General features: G+C 41.2%; 1 protein-coding gene across 2 annotated transcripts in view; it reads left to right on the forward strand.

Annotated features, from left to right (window-relative positions):
• Positions 1–290: 290 nt before the first annotated feature.
• arhgef4 (Rho guanine nucleotide exchange factor (GEF) 4) overlaps positions 291–22474 on the forward strand; it is a 64399-nt gene continuing 42215 nt past the window's right edge. Inside the window, exons 1-2 of one of the 2 annotated variants that reach the window (XM_044104562.1) lie at positions 320–407; positions 646–903. In XM_044104562.1, coding sequence (XP_043960497.1) covers positions 320–407; positions 646–903 — 346 coding nt within the window. Of the gene's footprint in view, positions 904–22474 lie in introns of both variants that reach the window. The other variant, XM_044104563.1, reaches the window with a different exon arrangement.

Consider the following 22474-nt stretch of genomic DNA (forward strand, 5'->3'; position numbering starts at 1 on the left):
TAGATCAGTTCTCCAGAACCTTAATGACCTAATTATTCTATTCAGGTGCTGCAGCAGAGGCACATCTAAAAGTTGCAGGACAGTGGTCCTCCAGGACTGGAGTTTGACACCCCTACACTAGAGCAGTCATGCCTCACCAGTCATGAGCCCTACCGCACATCACTGGTCATTGTATATCCTGCATTTGTGAGCCAGTCTTTCTGTCAGGCAAGCAGTTCTGTCGAGCAACACGAATCCCCCTGCGGGACCCCTAATGATTTCAGCTTGTGTGAGAGAGGGAGCGTGCATGCGAGACAGAGCTTTGTGAGGAAATGAAGGCATGCAGATCAATTTGCACAGAGAAAAGGAGATGCAGCAACGGAGGGAAAGGGCGCAGCTGAAAGTGCAGGGAGTGACAGGGAGGAGAGGTATGCTGCTACGACTCTCCTGTTCTGTGTATAGGAGGAGACATCAGCAGGTTGATCGCAGAGTCTTATCACAACAAACAGTTTAGCAGATCTCAGACCAGCCACCTCCCCATCCTCTTCCTCCTCCTGTGCTTCAATCTCTTTCTCTTGGGAAAGGGACACCTCCTGCATCTCTTTATTTCCCCTAAGTTCTCATTGCGAACTTCTGTCCCCCCCTCTCTGTTGTGCATCCTCACAGGGATGCGGACACAGCAGGGCTTGGAAAGGGGCGAGCCCCTGCCTGGGGACAGCTGTGGAAGCATCGGCAGCGGCAGCTCTGGACTGTCACCGGGGTCTCAGTCTGACAGAGGGAGCTCGGTGAGCCCTGTAATGGACGGAGGTCTTGGTGTGGGTGCATGTATGGGTGGAGGCAGAGGAGGAGGAGACAGCTTGGGCAGCACTTTGAGGGGGGTCCTGTCTCGCTATTGGAGCTCGGAGAGTCTGCACTCCACCACAGGTAAGGGTCTTGAATACATGACGCGGTTACAATGCAACCTTTACTGCAGATAAGCAATTTGCAGATACATTTTTTCCTCTGATGGACGCTGTGCACTTAATTTGACCTCTGTATTAGAGTGACGACCTTCTGTGAGGTTGCCTTCATCATTTCATAGAGTGTGAGGTACCCTGTATGCATTTCACTCACTGCAAGGGAAGGGGATGTGCTCATGTTCAGACTGTGCTGACTATAGAAAGAGCCAGAAAGTATCTCAAGCATTCCTTGTAAACACAGTGCTGAACTCTGGCTGCAGATTTCTCCTCTGGGTGTTGTCAGTGAGGCTCCCCCACTCACTTTTTCTCATTCCATTATTGCATCTTAGCTCACTTTAGTTTGCTAGTTTAGCAATCATCAAAGACAAAGATTCACACACAGACCGTGGAGAATGTGCAGTCCAACGAACCTGTAAGAAACATGAACATCAATTAGATTTTTAGATGAATAAAAATAGGATTTCTCACAAAACTTAACATAGTCCTCTTCAGTTCAACACAGATCTTTTTCATACATTCAGATCTTCACCTGTACAACAGGATTTTTTTTCACTTTGATGTGTTTTTTTTTTTTTTAACTTTACTTTTACTTTTTCCTCTTCAAAATATCTTTGACATCAGAAAGGGAAATCAGAGTTGATCACAGCTCAGCTCTGGTTGTAGCTCTCAGAACTGGTCGTAAACTGCAGTCAATAACTGATAGGAGAGGAGGAGGTGGAGCTTGTGCAGACTTATAAATATCTTGGTCTGTGGCTGGACAACAAGGTAGACTGGACAAGCAACACCAAGCAGCTTTATAAGAAGGTTCAGATCAGGATGTAGAGATCCTTTAACATCTTTGGAAAGCTGCTGGGGTTGTTTTATCAGTCTGTTGTCACTGGCATCTTGTTATACGCTGTGGTGTGTTGGGGACCTTTCCATGCTAGAGAAATAAGTCAGACAGACTGGCTCAATGGTTGGCACAAGGCTGGACTCTCTGGCAGCAGTGGCAAAGAGGAGAACCCTACAGAAACTCAAGGCTATTATGGACAACACCAGCCAGGAAAGCAGGTTCAGTGGGAGATTGCTTCTTCCAAAGTACAGGACCAACAGGCTGAGGAACTCCTTTGTCCCTCGTGCAATGAAACTTTTCAACTCTTCATTGGAGTCTGGAAGAAGGGCTAACAGGAGTACAACAGAAACAGAAGGACTACAGGATTGGGCTGTTAATGTACTAAAAACAAAAACAAAATCCCGTTAATTGAAGTATTTGATATACTGTTTTATGTATTGGTGCTGTGTGGGAGATGGGAACTACAATTTTCCTGATGGGAAATACCAAAAGGATTCAAACTCTCTTATATATAACATTAAATTAGCTTATGTATTCCAACATGCTCTCAAATATAAGATAAAATGTAAATGGAATTAAAATGTAAAATCAGCTAAAATTATTTTTTATTAATTTTATTAATAAAATTTTCTGAACAAACTTTTTATTTAGTTTCTTTTTGCTTGCACAAATGGTGCTTAAATAAAACAGTTTGTGAAATTATGAGAAGGACTTTGCAGTTTACCTCTTCATTTAAAAAAAAAAAAAGCTTTCTTGACGTGTTTTGGTTATTGCCTGACCTTTTGTCAGTTTCTATTGAAGTTGATTTTAGTCAACACAATGCAAATAGTAAAAACATTTATATTATTGTCATTGCACAAAAAACTTAAGTGAAATTGGCAATAAAATGTCATCACTTGGCCACTGGAGCACACACAGAAACACAAGGGTGCCTATAATTACATAATAAACAAATAAGAATGTTTTGCTAAATATATATAACATAGAATTTTTCAAACAGTTTCAGACAGTCTTCATGATGGGATTGTTGAGCAATCTGATAGCCAGTGAGAGTCAACTATTTCTGAGTCTGGCTGTTCCTCAGTGGAAGCTACAGACGGCAACCAGATGAACACAGGATGGGTGGAATCAGAGAGGATCTGGTTTGTTCTGGCTATGCAGCAACTGTGTGTGTATGGAGGAGTGAAGTTCCAATGATCCTCTCCACTGTCTTCACCTCTCTTCAGGTGTCCAAAAACATGTGTCCTTGAATCAACTATTATTTCCTTAAAAGTTGTAATAGTTGGCTCAGGTTGAAGTGGAAACACATGTAGAAACTGTAGGACAGTGGTCCTTGAGAACTGAGAGCGAAAGGTGGTTTGTGCAAATAAGAATGAATAAAATGTGACTTTGAGCCAGCATCAGACTCATCTGCCATTGTGGTTGATGGTAAAGTTTGACAGCTTTCAAGTCTAGGTGCAAAAAAAGAACTATTATAACCTCTTCATAAACTTTCACAAATTAAATAAAGGTTTTATGGTTCACAAACTATGTTTTAAAAATCATGCTATTAATGAAGAGTCCATGTTTGAGGATTCAACATTTTTTAATTTTTAAACTAGACCAGAATAAAGCATGGCCGTAGGTTTGGGTATGGACGGTCGTGACATGTCCCAACCAATATTCAAGGGATATAAAATAGTCCTGACCAATTTTTGCCATATTAATAAAAAAAAAACATATGTATTTTTTAACAAAAACAAAATAGACGAAAATCTACATTGATTAGTTTAATTTTTCAATATACTACGCAGTGGTAGCATTCATTTTAAAATTCGTTGTTATGAACTATGACGACCCATGCCGCTATTGGCTCAAAGAACGTGGATCTACGTTCTTTGATTGGCTGCAACAGGCGGCGGCCAGCTGGACACACGCGGAACGGAAGCTTGGTCCATGGTGCTGAAAGTGAACGCGTCTCCTTCTGAGTTTGACATTTATTATGAGTCTCCGAGACCAAAAGAGAAAAGGACGACAGACATTAGAAGTTATTTCGCTACCTCGGCTGTAAGTACAGTGAGTGGACCCATAAGTTAGATATCTATCACGCAACGCATTTGTTGTTTAGTAAGGTCAGCACTGAATGTGAGGTAGAATAGGTCTGTTAATTATGTAATATTTTATAATTTATATTATATTATTTGATAATAATTATGAATTATTTTATTTTATTATTGATTTATTTGTTATTTTATGAATCTTATTTCCTCTTAAATGCATAATATCTCAACAATTGGATCTTTTTCCTGAAGTGCAAGAAGTCATTTTTTGTTCTTATCTGCAATTGTGTTTGTTGTATAATCAGTAGATCCAGAGGATATTTCTTTTGATCTTACTTGTAATGTTTGCTGAATTTTGAAAAGCAAAAAGTAAAGTGTTCTTGAATTGATCTGCTGAGTATGACTGTATCTGGTTGTATACACAAGATGTATGATCAAGTTATGGTTATGGTTGGGGGTGGGGGTTATTAAGCCAATGTGGTGCCCCCCGCCCACTGGTCAAAAATGGTCGTGGGGGGGGGGGGGTGTTGGTCAGTAAGTTGTAAGGTCCCACCAAAACTTACACAAACCCACACCCTTGGAATAAAGACCTTCCAGGTAGTGAGAAAAAAGGTGGAATTTCCCTTTAACCCTTACTGAAGTAGCAAGTAAAAGCCAGCTTCACCTTCATTTCTGAAGAGCCATTTAACTTCAGCAGCAGATGAGGTGTCCAATGTAGGCTCGTATTTAACATTTCAGATACTGCTCATACTACTGTAAAAGCTTTTACAACAGGTGTATCCAAAGTGGGTCCCTGAGGGCCGGCATCCTGCATGTTTTAGTCTCTCCCTGGTTTAACACACCTGGATTAAATGATGGCTGTTAGAAGGCCTAAGAAGAACACTGACATGCTGGAAAGGTTGTTGGTGCCACCAGGGAGAGAACTGAAACATGCAGGATGCCGGCCCTCCAGGACCGACTTGGGTACCACTGACCACGAATATTTACTCATATTCTGTTATTCATTCTCACATTTACTATCATGCTGTCAAAATTTTGGAGCTACATAAATGGAGATGGTTGTAAATTTTTTTGTAGAAAATTAAATTACAATCAATTTAATTTAGAAATACAATAAATTCAAAAATAAAACAAAGACATTTATTGAGGGATAAAATCAATACATCTCTGCCTCACAAGAAGTTTTATTATGCTTTATTATTGTAAGTCTATTTCAAACAGCAATTTTTTTTGTTTTTGTTTGGTAGTACTGTGCATAAGAGAGTCAATTTGTATTTTTATGAGTTAAAGAGTTTTATGGTATATGTATAAAAGTACCACATACATATGAGGTTTGATAGTAAGACATTTTAATGGTATATGAAAGAGAGTTTCAAATCAAAATTCAAAAATACTTTATTAATCCCAAAGGGAAATTAAATAGCTCACCAATTTAGATTCTACAGAGCGTTATTGAAGATGGTGATGGGTGTTGGCAGAAAAAAAATCTTTTGTAGCAGTCTGTGTTACAGTGAATTCGAAGAAGCCACTGAATGAAGATGCTCTGCTTTTTCAAGGCAGTTTCATGAGCAAGATGGTGAGGGATGTCCATAATTTTCTTGATTTTATGAAGAATCCTTCTTTGCATAATTATCACCAGAGGTTCCATGTAAATCTCTGAAACAGCTGAAAACTGCAGAGTCAATTCAGTATTTCTATAGATGACAGAAGTCGGTCTTGTGTTGAAAGTCTGAAGTGTAGCGAATGAAAAGGAATGGTGAGTACAGTCCCTTTGCGCTCCTGTGTTACTGACCACCTGGTTAGACACACAGTCCTTCAGTCTCACAAGTTGTGGTCTGTTTGTGAGGTAGTCCAAGATCCAGGTGATTGTTGAGGATTCCATCTGTGTCTTCTGGAGTTTTTGACAAGGCAAATCAGGCTGAATTGCATTAGATTCACTGGAGAAATCAAAGAACATGATCTTCACAGTGCTGCCTGCTTTTTCTATATGTTGAAGCAGACGTATGATGACATCGTCAACTCCAACTCTGCTGCGATAAACAAGGAGAGGAGGGTCCTGATACGGGCTTGTCTGCTTATTCAGGTGGGCCAACAGGAGTCTCTCCAGGATCTTGTCAGGGCAACAGGTTAATAGTTATTGATGAGTTTTCTTCAGTACTGGAACCAGACAGGGTGTCTTCCACAACATTGGAACCTTGTCTTAGGTCATTCTAAGGCAGCAGAGCTGGATTCATTTTTGAGGTGGGGGGCACATGAGGGTGTTTCGTTACCTTTGCTACATACTTTGAAAGTTCAATTGACATGATGGCACGTGTCAATCACTTCAGTAAGTTTGGCTCAATTTGTCCCGAAGTGAACACCCATTACCTGGAGGACAAAGTTGTTGGACTGCCATGTGCTGCACTCTGGCTGCTGATTTACTGATTGCTTGCTATTAAATGCGCTGCAGGAACAATGCACAAGGCACGCTTTACCCAGCATTTAGAGGGTGGTGGAGACTTTATTCCATTTTCAATACTGGAGTCTGGAAAAATGTAAAAAGATTGATAAATGCCTGCAGCCAACCTCACAAACCAGCTGAATACAGTGATCAACAGCATTAAAACATGTTCACATGTAGGTTTTGTTATTATTATATCATATGCTCAATGGTTAAATCAAACATGTGTCATGCTTGCTCCAAAACAATAAATATGTGCTGCTTCTACAAATGGGTACAGCTTGTTTGGAAAGTGCTGATTTGTTTTTTAAATGTCAGAATTGTTTGTCAATTTTGAATTGACAAACAATCACTTTATCAAATAACAATAAACAAGTGAGATAGGAAAATCTTCAGTTTGAATACAGTTGCATAATAATTCTGCACACACATAGATATTGTCCTAAGAAAGCCAAAATCTCACTTTTACTGTCAGGACTCTGGGTTTCGGGTAGGGATTTTGTTTTTAGCACATTACTCATTTTATCTTTTTATTTCTGGTTCACTTTAGTTTTACCTTTCAGGGTCGTTCTAGTTTCATAATTTGTTTTTCCTTATTTCAGTCCCTCATAGTGTTTCTAGTTATGTTTATTTCTTAGTTATTTCGAGACTCACAGTTCAGTTGTTCTCATATCTCTAACTCTCTGTGTAGGGATGTAGGTTTTTTCTTGTGTTTTTGTGTTAATTAGTTCCTGTGTTGTCCCGTTTTTCCCTTGATCGCCCCAGCTGTCCGTTGTTTCCCTTGATTATCTTTCCTGTGTATTTAAACCCACCTGTGTCTCTTGTTCACCTTGGATCCTAGTCTTCAGTCATAAGAAGTATGTCAGATGGTTTTGTCATTCCTGTTGAGTTTCTACCAGTGTTGGAGCCATTGCCTTTGCTCACCTGTGCTGCCTGGAACATTTGCTCTTTTGGATTTCATTAAATCCATCAATTCACACCACATCTCCATCCTCACCAACAACAATTACAAATTGTGATACTATGCCCATCTTTCTTTAGTGATTCTAGTTAGGTTATTTCTTTTAGTCCTTCTAGTTGCTCTAGGTCTGTACACCTTAGTGCTTATTTTTAGATCAGCCTTATTTCTGTTTTGTTACTTTCAAAGTTTCCCCTCATGTCTTTGTCTCTTTCCAGTTTATCATGTTTTTTTTTTATTAGGGTTCAAATTATTTTCAGCTCCTTTTTGTTACTTCCATCACTCTTTTGTGTTTCCCTGAATATCTATGTAGTTTTCCTGTGCGACCTTTTCCCCACCACTCAGTCTGGCTCCTGCTAATTATTATTCCGTTCTCATTTCACTTTTGATAATTTTTGTTTTGGATTATTCAAATTCCTTTCCATGGACATTTGAGATAGTTTACATGGATTAACTTTTATTTATATTGTAGGTGAAAAATGAAGGATTTGCTTCAGAGCTGGAGATAATCAACCCTGATTTTCTCCAGCTCTCTACCACCCAGTATTTTAGCCTCTGATTCTCTCCCATTGCTTGTCAGATCCTCCTATCTACTTACTAGTGATGGGCCAGACAACACAGAAACCTCGGCACATGCGCCGAGCAGACAAGATGAAACCCCGTGTCGGTGCGCGTATCACTTTAAGGAAAACCACGTGACCGATACAGTTCCTGTGTGGTTTGGATGTGACTGAGCCAAATTGTATCAATGAGGGAGAAACTGTGATGACACGTTTGTGGGTTTTGCTGGATGGAGATACTTTGTGTTCTTTGCTTTGTGTTGGTTTTTGGCTCATATTTGAATACTGGCATGGATCAACAGAGGAAGAGGAAGTTTTCTCCCATGTGGGATCATTTTGATCTTATCACGGAAAATCATTATTATTCCGTTCTTATTTCCAATTTTGATAATTTTTCTTTCGGATTATTCAAATTCCTTTCCATGGATATTTGAGTTTGTTTACATGGATTAACTTTAATTTATATTGTAGGTGAAAAATGGAGGATTTGCTCCCAAGTTTTGTCTTACTGTAACCAGAGCACTTCCACAATGCTGAGGCATCAAGGTGCCCGGCTTGAGGGGGAGGAACCGGTTAACACTCCTGTCTTTATTGAATTTGCCTGCAATGACTTTCTACATCCAGCAGATGTCACTGTAAGTGACAAGGCAACACAGTGTCGACACAGTTTGGGAAATGTGCCACAGACCCAGTGAAGCCTCATCTGTCCATCACTACTACTTACCTCAGTCTTTCCATGTGTCTCCTGGTTTGATCTTTTCAATTTACTTTTGTTGTTACCTTGGATTTTATATTTTTTGTAACTGCCCATCATTATTTCAACCATTCTTCATTAAATCTAAGAACTCAGCTGCTGCCAACTCCTTTCTGCATTTAGGTCTACACTTCAGTAATCAACGTCATGACATGCACGATCGCTGTCTGTCAGGTTCTGGGTAAATAACATTAGAGCTGCTGTCCATTAGTCTTTCCAACCGTCAATAAAACTGAGTTGTAAAAGACAAACTAAGCTTGTCCATTCCACAGTAACATGTCTTGGATGACACAACGTTGTTCACAAACACTGTTAATCCACCTCCCTTTCTTTTCTTGCTGCTCTTTAAATATCTGTCTGCTCATATAGTCAGGAAGCCAAGCAGAGAGATGTTGGAGTCGGGGATAGAACCCTGCAGTCATGTCTCCATAAAACACATAATACTGGATTACTTATACTCTTGCTGAGTTCCAGTCAGGGCTTTATTCAAGCAACCCAGATCAGGAGTATCTAGTTTATATACTTTAGATTAACATTATTACATTTCTTTTCTTCTTTTGCTCTTTCCTTTGGTTTGTTGTTTGTATTTCTTTTTAATTCATATAAAGCCTAGTTGCTGAAAATGTGCTATGTAAATAAAATTAACATCTTTTATTTTTATTTCCTTTATTTAACCATTGAAATCTAGGTCTCATTTTTAGGAGGGACCTGAGCAGAAGTCTGCACTACACAGCAACCTGGTTACACAAAAATAAAACTAAATAATACATATGCACACAATTAAAACAATACAAAATTTAAAAGCAATGACACTGGTTAATAGAATCACAATGCATGTTTTTAAGAACCGCTCAAAATAAATCCAATGAAATCAGTTTGGACATTTTGAGTTCAGACTGGAGCTGATTCCAGGAGCCTGAATGCTTGCGTCCTCTTTTCAGTTGAAACACGTGGAACATGCAAAAGGAAAATGTTATTAGAGCGTAAAGAATGGGAAATAACAGATCTATAAGAGAGAGCTTGGGTATCCTGGAGCCAAATTGAGTAGAGATTTATAAATCAGGATCATCAGGTGATTGTTTCTTCATTGTCTTAAAGGAACCATTCAGCTTTTGCATACAACTCACAATGATGTGTAAGACGTCTGCTACCGGTTAGTAATCTTAAAGCACAATGATACACAGTATTCAATGATTGAAGCATTTGGTCGAAGGATTCATATATAAACATTTCCATAATCCAGGAGTGGCAGGAATTTTGCTGCTACCAATTTACTTCTAGCTTTGAGAGAGAAACAGGATCCATTTCGCAAAAAAATCCAATCTTCATTTTCAATGTTCATAAAAAATTGGCTATGTGATTTTTAAAACAAAGTTTTTTATGTAGAATAAATCCAAGATATTTATAATTACCGTACTGACAAACTCAATTTGTGCTCCAGCAGCAGTGGTAAGAAATAGAGGGATTGCTGGTAGTTTTCTAGAGTGTGAAAAAAACCTTTGCTTTTGTCTGATCCACATTCAAAACCAACTTCAGAGTTTGTAAGCGTGTTTGAACTACAATGACAGCAGACTGCAAAGCCTGTATGGCCTGTGATAGTGATGAAGAATAGCAGTAAATTACTAAATCATCTGCATAAAATGATAAAAAGCATTTGACACGTTGTCACGCAAGTTATTTATATAGATAGAGAATAAAAGTGGACCAAGAACCAAGCCCTGTGGTACACAATACTAGAGTAGCAGAAGTGAAGCCAATCGAACCCTCTGGGTTCTGTTTGACAAGTAATCAGCTACCCACATGGTAGCTTGATGCGAGAGCCCAATCTTGTGTAGAATTTCAATTAAAAGCGGGATTTACTGTGTCAAATGCCTTTGATAGATCAATAAACAAAGCAACACAATGTTTTTTGTTATCAAGAGCCTGGATGAGATCCTTAAATCCTTTAAAGTGGCAGTAACAGCATTATGTTTCTTTCTAAAACCAGACTGTACATTTTGTAAAACACTATTTGAATCTAAAAAAAAAAAATCTTCAATTGATCTGCAACTAATTTTTCAAAACTTTTTGTTAGGATACATAGTTTAGAAATTGGTCTGTAGTTATTCTAAACTGTGTATCCTAGCGAAAATGTTACCTTACCTTGAAGTTGTTCCATCTTGTTAGCTAACGATCTCACGTTGCCCATTACGATGGATAGTAAGATGATTTGAACTGCTTCCTTCTCTCTCTCTGTTTTGCTCCTCTTCTGCATTCGTCATTTCTCTTTTTCAACTCCTCTGGGATTTCTGGCTTCAGCTGTGGCATTATTTCAGCTTTGCCAGTGTTGATAAGTTGCTCCCTGTTGTAAACCACCCTGCTGCCATGGTTATGCATAATAACAAAATAGCAAAAATACCAAAAATAGTCCTAAAAGTCAGTTCAACCACTCAGAATCCAAAACAAGGCAGTTCCATGTTTCGTAAGTGACTAAGGCTGCGTTCAATGCAGCCTGAAGTTACCCAATTCCAATTTTTTTGTCAAATCAGATTTTTTTGCCGTGGCCATTCACATTGCGATATATGCGACCTGTATGTGTTCTGTAGTGTGAACGGACAAACAACCTGAAAGTGTCCCGCATGCGCAGTAGAGGGCACAATAACGTCGGCGTTCTCAGTGATCTGCCAACCGCCAGACCTTTGGAGGGCCAAGGGCTGAAAGTTAGAAAGGGCCACAATGAACAAGATCTTAAAACACCGTACAACAACATAGCAGCAGCCCATATTGATCAAGAATTTAATTGGATCCTACTATATCATTGCCATCAGGTGGGGACAATGCAAAGCAAATGTAGTATATTTTTCCCAACAGGTATAAAGTTTCTGTTTCTGCCGCTGACAGTCCTGGAGGTCTGAGTTGATCTGAGACTGTAGCTGTTAAACAGGCCAGAGGAGAGAAAGTCTCTGGTTATAAAGTTATGAAATAAGCAAAGTTTGCTGTCATTTTACTAATTAAGCCCTAACAATATCTATTTCAACTCTACAACAACGTGACTGTAGACTGAGTTATAGATCAAAAAAGCTGAACTCTATTAAATGTTTGGATGTTAGCACCTCTGAGATCTAGAATTATTAGACTGAGATATCAAGGCAAAGAAAACTCAGTAGCTGCTCGTAGGGGCCTCCAGACATTCAGGGGCCTCCAGACATTCAAGACCCCTAGAAATGATTGAATTGTAACACAGACCATAGATCTAAAGTTGGAGCATTATTTATAGAGAATGACAATGTTATTATATTTTATTTAATGCATTCAACTGAGAATTTGTTTTTGTACACTTAGGATTTAATTGGACGTTTACTTTGTAAAAGTTTAAAGATTCATGTTGATAATTTGATTGTTTTGTTACCATGGTTACAATATGGTGTAATCTTTGTGTTTGAATTGGATTTGTTTACAAATGCATCACAGCAAATAACCAATAATCAGTGATTGATTTTAAACTTGGCCACTAAACCTGGTCTCCCTCTCACAGATTCACCTTATCAATATTTAAACATGTTAGTGATGCTGAGGTTCTTAGTAGGACGGCCCTGCATGATGCGCATCTCTGGACTCGACCTGGAATCCCCTGGTGGCCCCTGTCATTCCCCCGATGCTTTGGGGACATTTGGTTCATTTCATTGTGGCGTGTTTGGCTTTATGCTGTGGTTCTAATTATTGCTACAATATTTTCTCTGATGTTTATTTTGTGAAGTCTAAATGCTCTAATTGGGCCGAATCTTCCTTTAAGACTTGAGGTTCTGCAATAACTTCTATTTACAGCCACGAACCTCCAGCCCAGATCCCGTCAGCAGCGGCTTTAACCCGCCTGGTAGAAACATTAAGGAGAAGCAGAGTAAACAGTAAGCAGGTGGTACCAGGTGGTACCAGGTGGTACCCTGGCTTTGAGGTACGTTGTGACTCTGGGTGACAGTTACTGTACCATGTCTGATATAAAGACAGACATTCCTTCTATCTGTCGTGGGACCGACTCAGACTGCCTGTAGTGAACCAGGTATTTAGCAGAATGATTAATTTAAAGTCAGAAGTTTTTCTGAGCTGAAGCATTTCTGTTTAGGGGCGAGGCGGGTTTTTTATCGCTATTGCAAGGACGATTATGAAAATATAAATAGAAACAATTTTTCTAACATCAACATCAGAGCTACGTTTTTATTCACAAAACAAGGTTTTATATATATATATATTTATACATAAAAAAATGTAAATTAAATTTTTTACGTCTAAATGAGTAAGTTGTTGTCATTGATCCTTTATTTGTGAGAAATAAAAAACATAATTGTACAAATATTGATTGGAATGGTTATTATTGGAGTTAATAATAAGATACAAAAATGTTTTTGAGGAATTTTTTGGTTTCTGACATTATTGCATGATTAAACACTCCCCGGATCAAAATGACCCATGAATATTATTGCTGTCCCTCACAAACACAACAAGAGGGTTAACCTAACCTTAACAAAAGCTTAGTTTTCCATGCATCAGGCCTTCGATCTCTATAAGGCTCATTGAACCTCTAAATGCTAGTGAAAATGCAGGAAAAGGTCCTAAATAGGACAGATAACCGAGTATAAACACACGCTCGCACAGAGCCAACTGTCCTCATCTCTGAGGCAGGAAGCAGTGATGGGAAAAGGGAAAAGTGTCTAAAAGCATCTATCATAAAAAAACTGCACACTCGGCTCTGCAGAAAATGGGTCGCCTTTATATGGCATGCCAAGCCTGAGGCCTCTGTTTTCCTACTTAAGTTGGAGTTGAAGCTCAGACCACAAATACATAAGCTACACTAAGTTTCATCAGACTGTATTTAATAAAAACATAAATATGCAGACTTCAATTGAATTCTTCTACACAAATGTTAGATAATGTTTTGGAAAAGTGGGATGTTGTGGTGGTGCTGCTGTAAAGTATTTAACACATACATTGTACCTGTTTTGGCAAAGAAACTACTGCATTTTACTCCTCTTTTCCGGTGTGCTCCCATATTAGTATTTTTCCATAAATGTCTCATATTATAACAATAACTATGCACACCCTCGAGTAAGCAGTCTTCCCCCCTGCCCTACCCCCCCCCCCCATGCACTCCCATTTTCCCACCCATCTGACATCTAAAAATAAATGTTACTTACTTTCAAATACAAATCTTGAGAGGTATGATTTACAGAGGCCTTAGTTCTCCATGCAGCCATTACGGGGGAGTCCTAGCCCGATGACCTTTGCCGCATGTCTTCCTCCTCTCTCATAACCCTCTCCCCTGCCTGGAGACTGTGAAATATAACCGAGGTGCATAATGACGTGTTTGGTTGAGTAGGTGAGATAAATAGTCTTCCAGTTTGAATTTATGCTTAGGCTTCATTTTGCATCACGGAGTTGTCACTGAGAGATAATCTGAGCTCTGCATCTGAATTGGTGTTGGAGCACCTGCAAATGAAAGTGACTTACGGCCACTTCTGCAAATTAGTGATCAGCGACTCATTTAGATCATTTATGAATTGATAACATTCTCCAAGTTTTGTTTTGTTTTTGTAGGATTTGTGTCATGTGTTTGGAGGGTATTATAAAGAATGCTCTACTCCGGCTCAATTACTTAGAGCCTAAGTGAACCTCCGATCGCTTGAGGAGGGAGCGGTAGAAAAGGGCTGGCCAAAATTAGCATTCATAAATCGGATCAACCTTGAGCTAAATGCTGCTTACTCCACGGAGCGCCAATGTGTAATATCCAACTTGAAACTAACTTCACTGCGGTATCAATGCATGCGCAATTTGATCTCCAAATTATGCACAGCCTCTTCCGTGACAACTCTCACACAGGCAAATACAAGTCTCATTCATCCATTCATTCATTCAGCCTAGTGAAGCCTAGTGTTGGTTCACACACACACACACACACACACACATACATTTTCGACCTATCATTCAGAACAGTATGTCTGTATGCTTTGATGAATGTGTGTGACATTTTAATAGTATATATGTGCAATTTTAATATTTTGTGTGTGTATGTATGAATCTTAGTAGTGTGTGTGAGACAAAAGAGTTTTTGTCCTAAATGGCCCCTCATAATTCATGGCTGTACTCTAACAATCAGACCAAGTTGAATTTGTGGCTGCAATAAGTGTGTTTTGTTATGTGCTCTTCAAAACAAAAGGGGGTGTTCCTGTGATAAGCGGTACACTTTTCATCACCTCCCAATAGATGAAAAAACAAAAAAGGTTTGCCTGAAAAAAATCTAAACTTCAAAAGAGAACACAAAATACTTTATGTGTGCTTGTTTAATTTTTGGACAAAAAGCCAACAGATGAAAACCTGCATTGGCATCCGAAGCAATTGAGTCAATGAAGTAGCTAAATATGCAAGTGATTTATGGCCATTTCTTCAAGTCATCCTCAACAGCTGCAAGTAGTGGTAAAACAATATTGCCACATTTAAGCTGTGATAGCTTGTGTTTCCACATAGTTTATAGCCTAAAACCTCTGACGAAAGCTGGTTAGTGCATTGCTAGCATGTGAACAATTGGTGTTCCGGTTTGCTGCAAGGGGGTTAGTTTGTGAGGAAGTCTTTTACCCAAGTTACACCCATAATTCATGCAAAGCCTCCTTGGGGCTAGGAATAAAATGGATACTCCCTAAACCACTGGGTGGTGGCATTAAGTGGACCACCCTCTAAAGTGACAGAGTTTAACTTCTGGTTAAACAGTCAGTGAAGCTTAAACCATAACCTTACTATTATAGACAACAGAATTTTGCTCTGTGCACTTTGCACAGTGCAATATTCACAGAGAAATTGGTGTTTGTCCTGATGATCCCATGGATTTTTCTTTGTGAGATCTGGGACTTGTCTGATGTTGCTTCACCTAACAGTCTTTGTATATGACTGAAATGTAAAAAAGAAAATCTCAATAGTTTTATAGAATTTGTGACCTGGTTATATTTGTTATATTTAGGTACATGAAAAATACTCTGACTTCTTTTTGTATTAGCATTTCATATGGATCTCTTTCACCCCAGTATATGGAAAATCCAAATATGTGTATTTTATGTTTGTTGTAAATAAACTTGAAGAAGGTTCCATTTTCCATAAGTTTGTGTTGCCATGTCTTGAGCAGGAGACAATGAAGGCAGATCCTGGGTTGCACAGAGGACTAAAAGTGACAACATAAGGATTCTGTTAGAGAATTTTCGGTATTATCATTTCGCGTGAAAGGAAATCAGAACTCTCTGTAAACGGCTTGGAGAAGCTGCTTCGGAGACTTCTCCTTTTGCAAAAGCTTTGTGGTTCTTTATTTAGGTTGAAGGAAAAATATTCCAAGGATGGATTTTACTTTTTACTTTCATTTTATCAGTTCACTGTCACTGTAGAACCCTTGTGGAATATAAACATTTGTCACTGAGGTGCAAAGGATGTTTATAAGTGTATCTCAGATCCTCTTGATATTGCTGTGGGCAAGAACTCAGTGTTGAAATGCGAGTCTGTTTCAGCTTTTGCACATTAAATCATACCTTTGTGTTAATGTGCAGACAATCCATATCAGTACTTTTAACTCTTACTTGTCTTCAAGGTTTGGCATCTTTCAGCTCTGAGGAACCTGCTGCATCTACCGTTGATTGGGAGATATGCAGGAAATCCTGATTTCAGCAGATTCCACTATTTTATTTGTTTCCATAATTTTACTACAAGGTTTTGACCGAAATTACACACCTACAAACACGCCTTTTCCCTCATACTGGTGAGGAGGCTAAAGGGATCAGAGCACTTTCTCATTGCTTGAAGACATGTTACACTAAAGAAAATGCAACCGTTACGCTTGAATTGGCCACACACACACAAATCTCTGTGATGGCATGTCTTTTTCACTTACTAGGCAATTTATGACTACAGTTCCAAATAATGTTCACAGTTGAATCAGCTTCAGGATTTTTGTGCTCCACAAAGTCCCTTTAAACAAATCTCCCTCTTCAGGTATCAATAGTCATTTATTAATTTATTGTACTTTTATTTATTTATGTTTTCATGTATATGTTTGTGTATGTATTTACTGATTAAGAAATGTGAAAATAACACTCAAGGTACACATTGCCACTGAGCATTATGAAGAAGCCAGAAGTGCATAGAAAACCAGAAGACAGCCAAATTAAACTTTTATTCTAGAGAAAAATAAAGCAAACAGGAATATGTACTATGGCATAAATTCGTATGTCAATATATATTGTGATGGGTGGCAGTAACAATATGATTTGTGTAAAACTTACAATAAAAAATAAAAATCACTAATTGAGTGGAATGTATATAGTGTAACCTGCTGCGTTTTCCCTCACATTTTGAACTCTGCAGCCTATGCTGTGGCCTGGCGTGTGACAAAGTGGTTCAGTTTTTCTTCACCACTTGTCCCTTATTCTTATTTTTGATACATTTACTTTCTGATCATAATGCTTAAATTTAAACTTTAGTTTGCAACCTTGCTTCATTGACTATCCCGGGTTTGTTTGTGTTAGCATTATGTTGCAGTTTCCATCTATTTATATGTTTAGTTTAAAGCTACTACTTCTGGATTATTGGTTGAACTTGTTTATTTTGTTTCAAAGTATATTCATGGTATTTGTGTTCCTTTATACTTACCATTCTCCCTTGTAGATCTGCAGCAGGTCAGGAGTGTGGGAGCGGCCGGCCCAGTATTTCCTGATTAAATGGCTGAATGATGTCACTGATTACCTTGCTGGGTTCTACCAATTAGAGGGTTCCTTGTAGCATTGCTTTGTTTGTTTTTCTTTAAAGTAATTTTGGAGTTATCTTGTATTATAGGGTTTATTTTGCAGACTATTTCATTATGTTGAGGAGTTTTTAAATTAGATCAATAATGTTATTCTTGTTTCTGTTTAGATTTTGTTTCTTTTTTATCTGTTTAATTGTGGTTTGCTCCACTTATGTGCAGGTGTGTTGCCAATTGGCTTTTTATCGCTGCACCAATCCACCTGTCGATCTCCCGCTCCCTTCTTCCCCCATTCGTGAACAAGATCCCGAGATACTTGAACTCCTCCACTTGGGGCAGGACACGCCCCCTGACCCAGAGAAGGCACTCTAACCTTTTGCGGCTCAAGACCATGGCCTCGGATTTGGAGGCACTGATCGCCTCCCTGCTGCTTCACACTCGGCTGCGAACCGCTCCAGCGAGAGCTGCAGATCACGTCCCGATGAAGCCAAAAGGACCACATCATCCGCAAAAAGAAGAGATGCAATCCTAAGGCCACCAAAAGGGATCCCCTCAACACCCTGGCTGTGCCTAGAAATTCTGTCCATAAAAGTAATGAACAGAATCAGTGACAAAGGGCAGCCCTGGCGGAGTCCAACTCTCACCGGAAACGAGCCCGACTTACTGCTGGCAATGCGGACCAGACTCTGACACCGGTCGTACAGGGACCTGACAGCCCGTATCGAGGAACCCGGTACCCCATACTCCCGGAGAACCCCCCACAGGGCTCCCCGAGGGACACGGTTGAACGCCTTCTCCAAGTCCACAAAACGCATGTAGACTGGTTGGGCGAACTCCCATGCACCCTCCAGGACCCTGCTGAGGGTGTAGAGCTGGTCCAGTGTTCCACGACCGGTACGAAAACTACAGTGCTCTTCCTGAATCCGAGGTTCAACAATCCGACGGACCCTCCTCTCCAGAACCCCCGAATAGACCTTGCCAGGGAGGCTTAAGAGTGTGACCCCCCTGTAATTGGAGCACACCCTCCGGTCCCCCTTTTTGAACAGGGGGACCACCACCCCGGTCTGACAATCCAGGGGAACTGCCCCCGATGTCCATGCAATATTGCAGAGTCGTGTTAGCCAACACAACCCTACAACATCCAGAGCCTTAAGGAACTCCGGGTGGATCTCATCCACCCCCTGGGCCCTGCCACCGAGGAGCTTTTTAACCACCTCGGCGACCTCGACCCCAGAGATTGGAGAGCCCAACCCAGAGTCCCCAGGCTCAGCTTCCAAAATAGAAGGCATGTCGGTGGGATTGAGGAGGTCTTCAAAGTATTCTGCCCACCGGCCCACAACATCCCCACTGTAGACGGTGTTGGTGCTGCACTGCTTCCCCCTCCTGAGACGCCGGATGGTGGACCAGAATTGCCTCGAAGCCGTACGGAAGTCTTTGTCCATGGCCTCTCCAAACTTCTCCCACACCTGAGTTTTTGCCTCAGCAACCACCCGAGCCGCATGCCGCTTCGTCCGCCGGTACCCATCAGCTGCTTCCGGAGTCCCACAGGCCAAAAAGGCCCGATAGGACGGCTTCCCTCACCGAAGGTGTCCACCAACGGGTTCGAGGGTTGCCGCCGCGACAGGCACCAACAACCTTGCGGCCACAGCTCAGATGAGCCGCCTCGACAATGGAGGCACGGAACACGGTCCACTCAGACTCCATGTCCCCCACTTCCCCCGGGACGTGTTCGAAGTATTGCCGGAGGTGGGAGTTAAAGCTCCGTCTCACAGGGGATTCCGCCAGACGTTCCCAGCAGACCCTCACAACACATTTGGGCCTGCCAGGTCTGACCGGCATCCTCCCCCACCAGCGGAGCCAACTCACCACCAGGTAGTGGTCAGTGGACAGCTCCGCACCTCTCTTCACCCGAGTGTCCAAGACAAACGGCCGCAGGTCCGATGACAGGATGACAAAGTCGATCATCGAACTGCGGCCTAGGGTGTCCTGGTGCCAAGTGCACATATGGACACCCTTATGCTTGAACATGGTGTTCGTTATGGACAATCCATGACGAGCACAGAAGTCCAACAACAGAACACCACTTGAGTTCAGATCGGGGGGGCGGTTCCTCCCAACCATGCCCCTCCAGGCCTCACTGTCATTGCCCACGTGAGCATTGAAGTCCCCCAGCTGAACAAGGGAGTCCCCAGGTGGAGCACTCTCCAGTACCCCCTCTAGGGACTCCAAAAAGGGTGGGTAACCTGAGCTGTCGTTCGGCCCGTAAGCACAAACAACAGTCAGGACCCGTCCCCCCATCCGTAGGTGGAGGGAGGCTACCCTCTCGTTCACCGGGGTAAACCCCAAAGTACAGGCGCCGAGATGGAGAGCAACAAGTATGCCCACTCCTGCCCGACGCCTCTCACCCTGGGCAACTCCAGAGTGGAAGTATGTCCAGCCCGTCTCAAGGAGACTGGTTCCAGAACCAGAGCCATGCGTCGAGGTGAGACCGACTATTTCTAGCCGGAACCTCTCAACCCCACACACTAGCTCTGGCTCCTTCCCCACCAGAGAGGTGACATTCCACGTCCCAAGAGCTAGCTTCCGCAACCGAGGAACGGACCACCAGGGTCCCCTCCCTCGGCTGCCACCCATAACACAATGCACCCGACCCCGTTGGCCCCTCTCACAGGTGGTGGGCCCATGAGAGGGGGGACCCATGTTTCCTCTTCGGGCTGTGCCCGGCCGGGCTCCATGGGTAAAAGCCCGGCCACCAGACGCTCGCCGTCGTGCCCCCCCTCCAGGCCTGGTTCCAGAGTGGGGCCCCGGTGACCCGCGTCCGGGCGAGGGAACACGTAGTCCAAAGTTATTATCCATCATCGGGGTCTTCGGGCTGCACTTTGTCTGACCCCTCACCTGGGACCTGTCTGCCTTGGGTGACCCTACCAGGGGCATAGAGCCCCGGACAGCATAGCTCCCAGGATCATTGGAGCCCTCAAACCCCTCCACCACGATAAGGTGGCAGCCCAAGGAGAATGAAATTATCCCATAGATGCATTTCATATGCTTCGGTGCACAGACTGATGCGTTCCATCTTTATGAGACAAAAACTAAAAAAAATCAGGTTTGATGCTTTTTGGTCTAAATGATGGAATGTCATCAAATTTCAGTGTATTTAGGTGAGTTTTGACGCTTTGTAGCTTGATATTGTCCACAGAAAATGTTTGCTTAACTCCCCGCACATTTTCACGGCCTGGAAAAAGAGTGTGTAAATTTACCCAAACTTTGACGCAAAGGTCTTTTTATACATGCTGACTTGTGCGTAAAATATATCGCACTGGGGCCTCGGTTGATACATGAGATGATCATCTCTATCATAGGCCAAAATTTGTATAATTTAATAATAATAGCCAACTTGTCTTCTGTCAAACTTCAAGTTCCTATGGTTCTTTAACCTGGTCTGTTACATTTGCTTAAAAACTCTGCTGCCAAAATTTGTGCAATATGTACATTGTGCCACCAGAGGCAGCAACACACTACATGTCTATTACAACATTACAACAAGCAAGCACACAGAGCAGTTCCCTTTCCAGACCAGGGCCAATCAATCAATCAATCAATCAAATTTTATGTGTATAGCACATTTCAGCAGCAAGGCATTTCAAAGTGCTTTACATCAAATCAAGCACAAAAAGATCTCATGTCACTGTTTCTCTTCCCTGTACACACCCCTGTCAGAAAAAATTCAGTGCCAGTACCAAAACTATTCAAACATGGCCACAAGAGGCTCTGGTTGAGCTGCAGAACTATTTCGTATGCACATTTGCACTTTGGTCCCTGGAAGAATACACAGATACCATACTGTGTTATATCAAAACTTGCACTGACAGTATACAAAAACAAAACCTACCCAAACTGTAAACCATGGATGACCAAGAAAGTCCAACATCTGTTGAAATCCAGAAATGCAGCCTTCAGATCCTGGACACAGATCCCTTTGTGCCCTGATATAATTGGCTCTAAGGAAACCCTGCAAAAGCGGAATTCACATAAAAAATGAAGGACCCACTGTCTCAAAATAACTCGCAGCCAGTCTGGCAGAGCATATATGAACACTACATGATCATTGTAATCACACAGCAGATTTCCTTTGTTTAATTGTGGTTATTACTATTTTAGTTGTAGTCCTTAAAAAGCCACAAGGATCACTGCAAGAAGAAGTACCTGTTTTTCCTGCCAGAGACTGAGCTCTGTGCTCATTGTGTAAAAATGTAGATGGATAACTAAAGACAACTGATGCCACAGCCTGAGTGGCTCCTTGTGATTTATTTCCACACTAAAAGAAGCCATAGGAAACACACACACATCACATTCACCTCAGTTCAAATTGCAAGCACCAATTGGCCACTTTCTGACAAAGTCACTGGATTGATATCCAGGTGTCATCATGTCAATTGAACATGTGCGCCCGACATTTGTGGCAAGTAACAGAAATAACGAAACATTCCCACATCCTCCCACCCCACCGCAACAGTGTTTGATGTTCTCAGAAGCCCTGGGTTAGCAGTGCAGAGCAGTGTTTTTCTCTTTTAGTCTGTGATTTGTGTTGTAAGTAGAAGATGCACATGGATGAAACTCCTCCCTCTTCGAAGATCAGCACAAATCATCATTCAGGGTGTTATATTGCCCTCATCAGGGCAGTTCCTGTAACATCTCTTGCCATGATGATGTCTGTGATTGTGGAATTAAATTATTAGGTGGTGTTGTATTTATCTATTCACTTCTATCGTAATGTGCCAATTTACAATACAGCGCATTATTGTGGCAGTCCCCCATTAGGGAATGGACCCTAATCCTGTCCATTCTTAGAGAGGTAGAACTAAGTTCAAGTCTTGTCTTGTTCATTTCATCACTAAAGGTTCTTGCTTTTTGGAAAAAGCTGTTGGAAAAGGCAGATGACAGTGATGCCTCTGAAGTCTGGCAGCAGGAGTATTTTTAGCTCATCAGGCAGGTAGATACAAACACATTAAAGGATTGTTCTGAGATTACAAGAAACCTAAAGCATGGGTTCTGTGGAAGCAGCTGGCAGTGTCAACATTATATATTTTTTTGTATTTTGAAAGAAAATTCCTCAAATCTCTAGTATTGATGGCCATATTTCCAGGAATGGCATTGCTGCAATATATTTCATATACTGTTATATTTGTCTACATGTGGAATGGTGTTAA

This window comes from Gambusia affinis, linkage group LG21, assembly GCF_019740435.1.
Source record: "Gambusia affinis linkage group LG21, SWU_Gaff_1.0, whole genome shotgun sequence".
NCBI lineage: Eukaryota > Metazoa > Chordata > Actinopteri > Cyprinodontiformes > Poeciliidae > Gambusia > Gambusia affinis.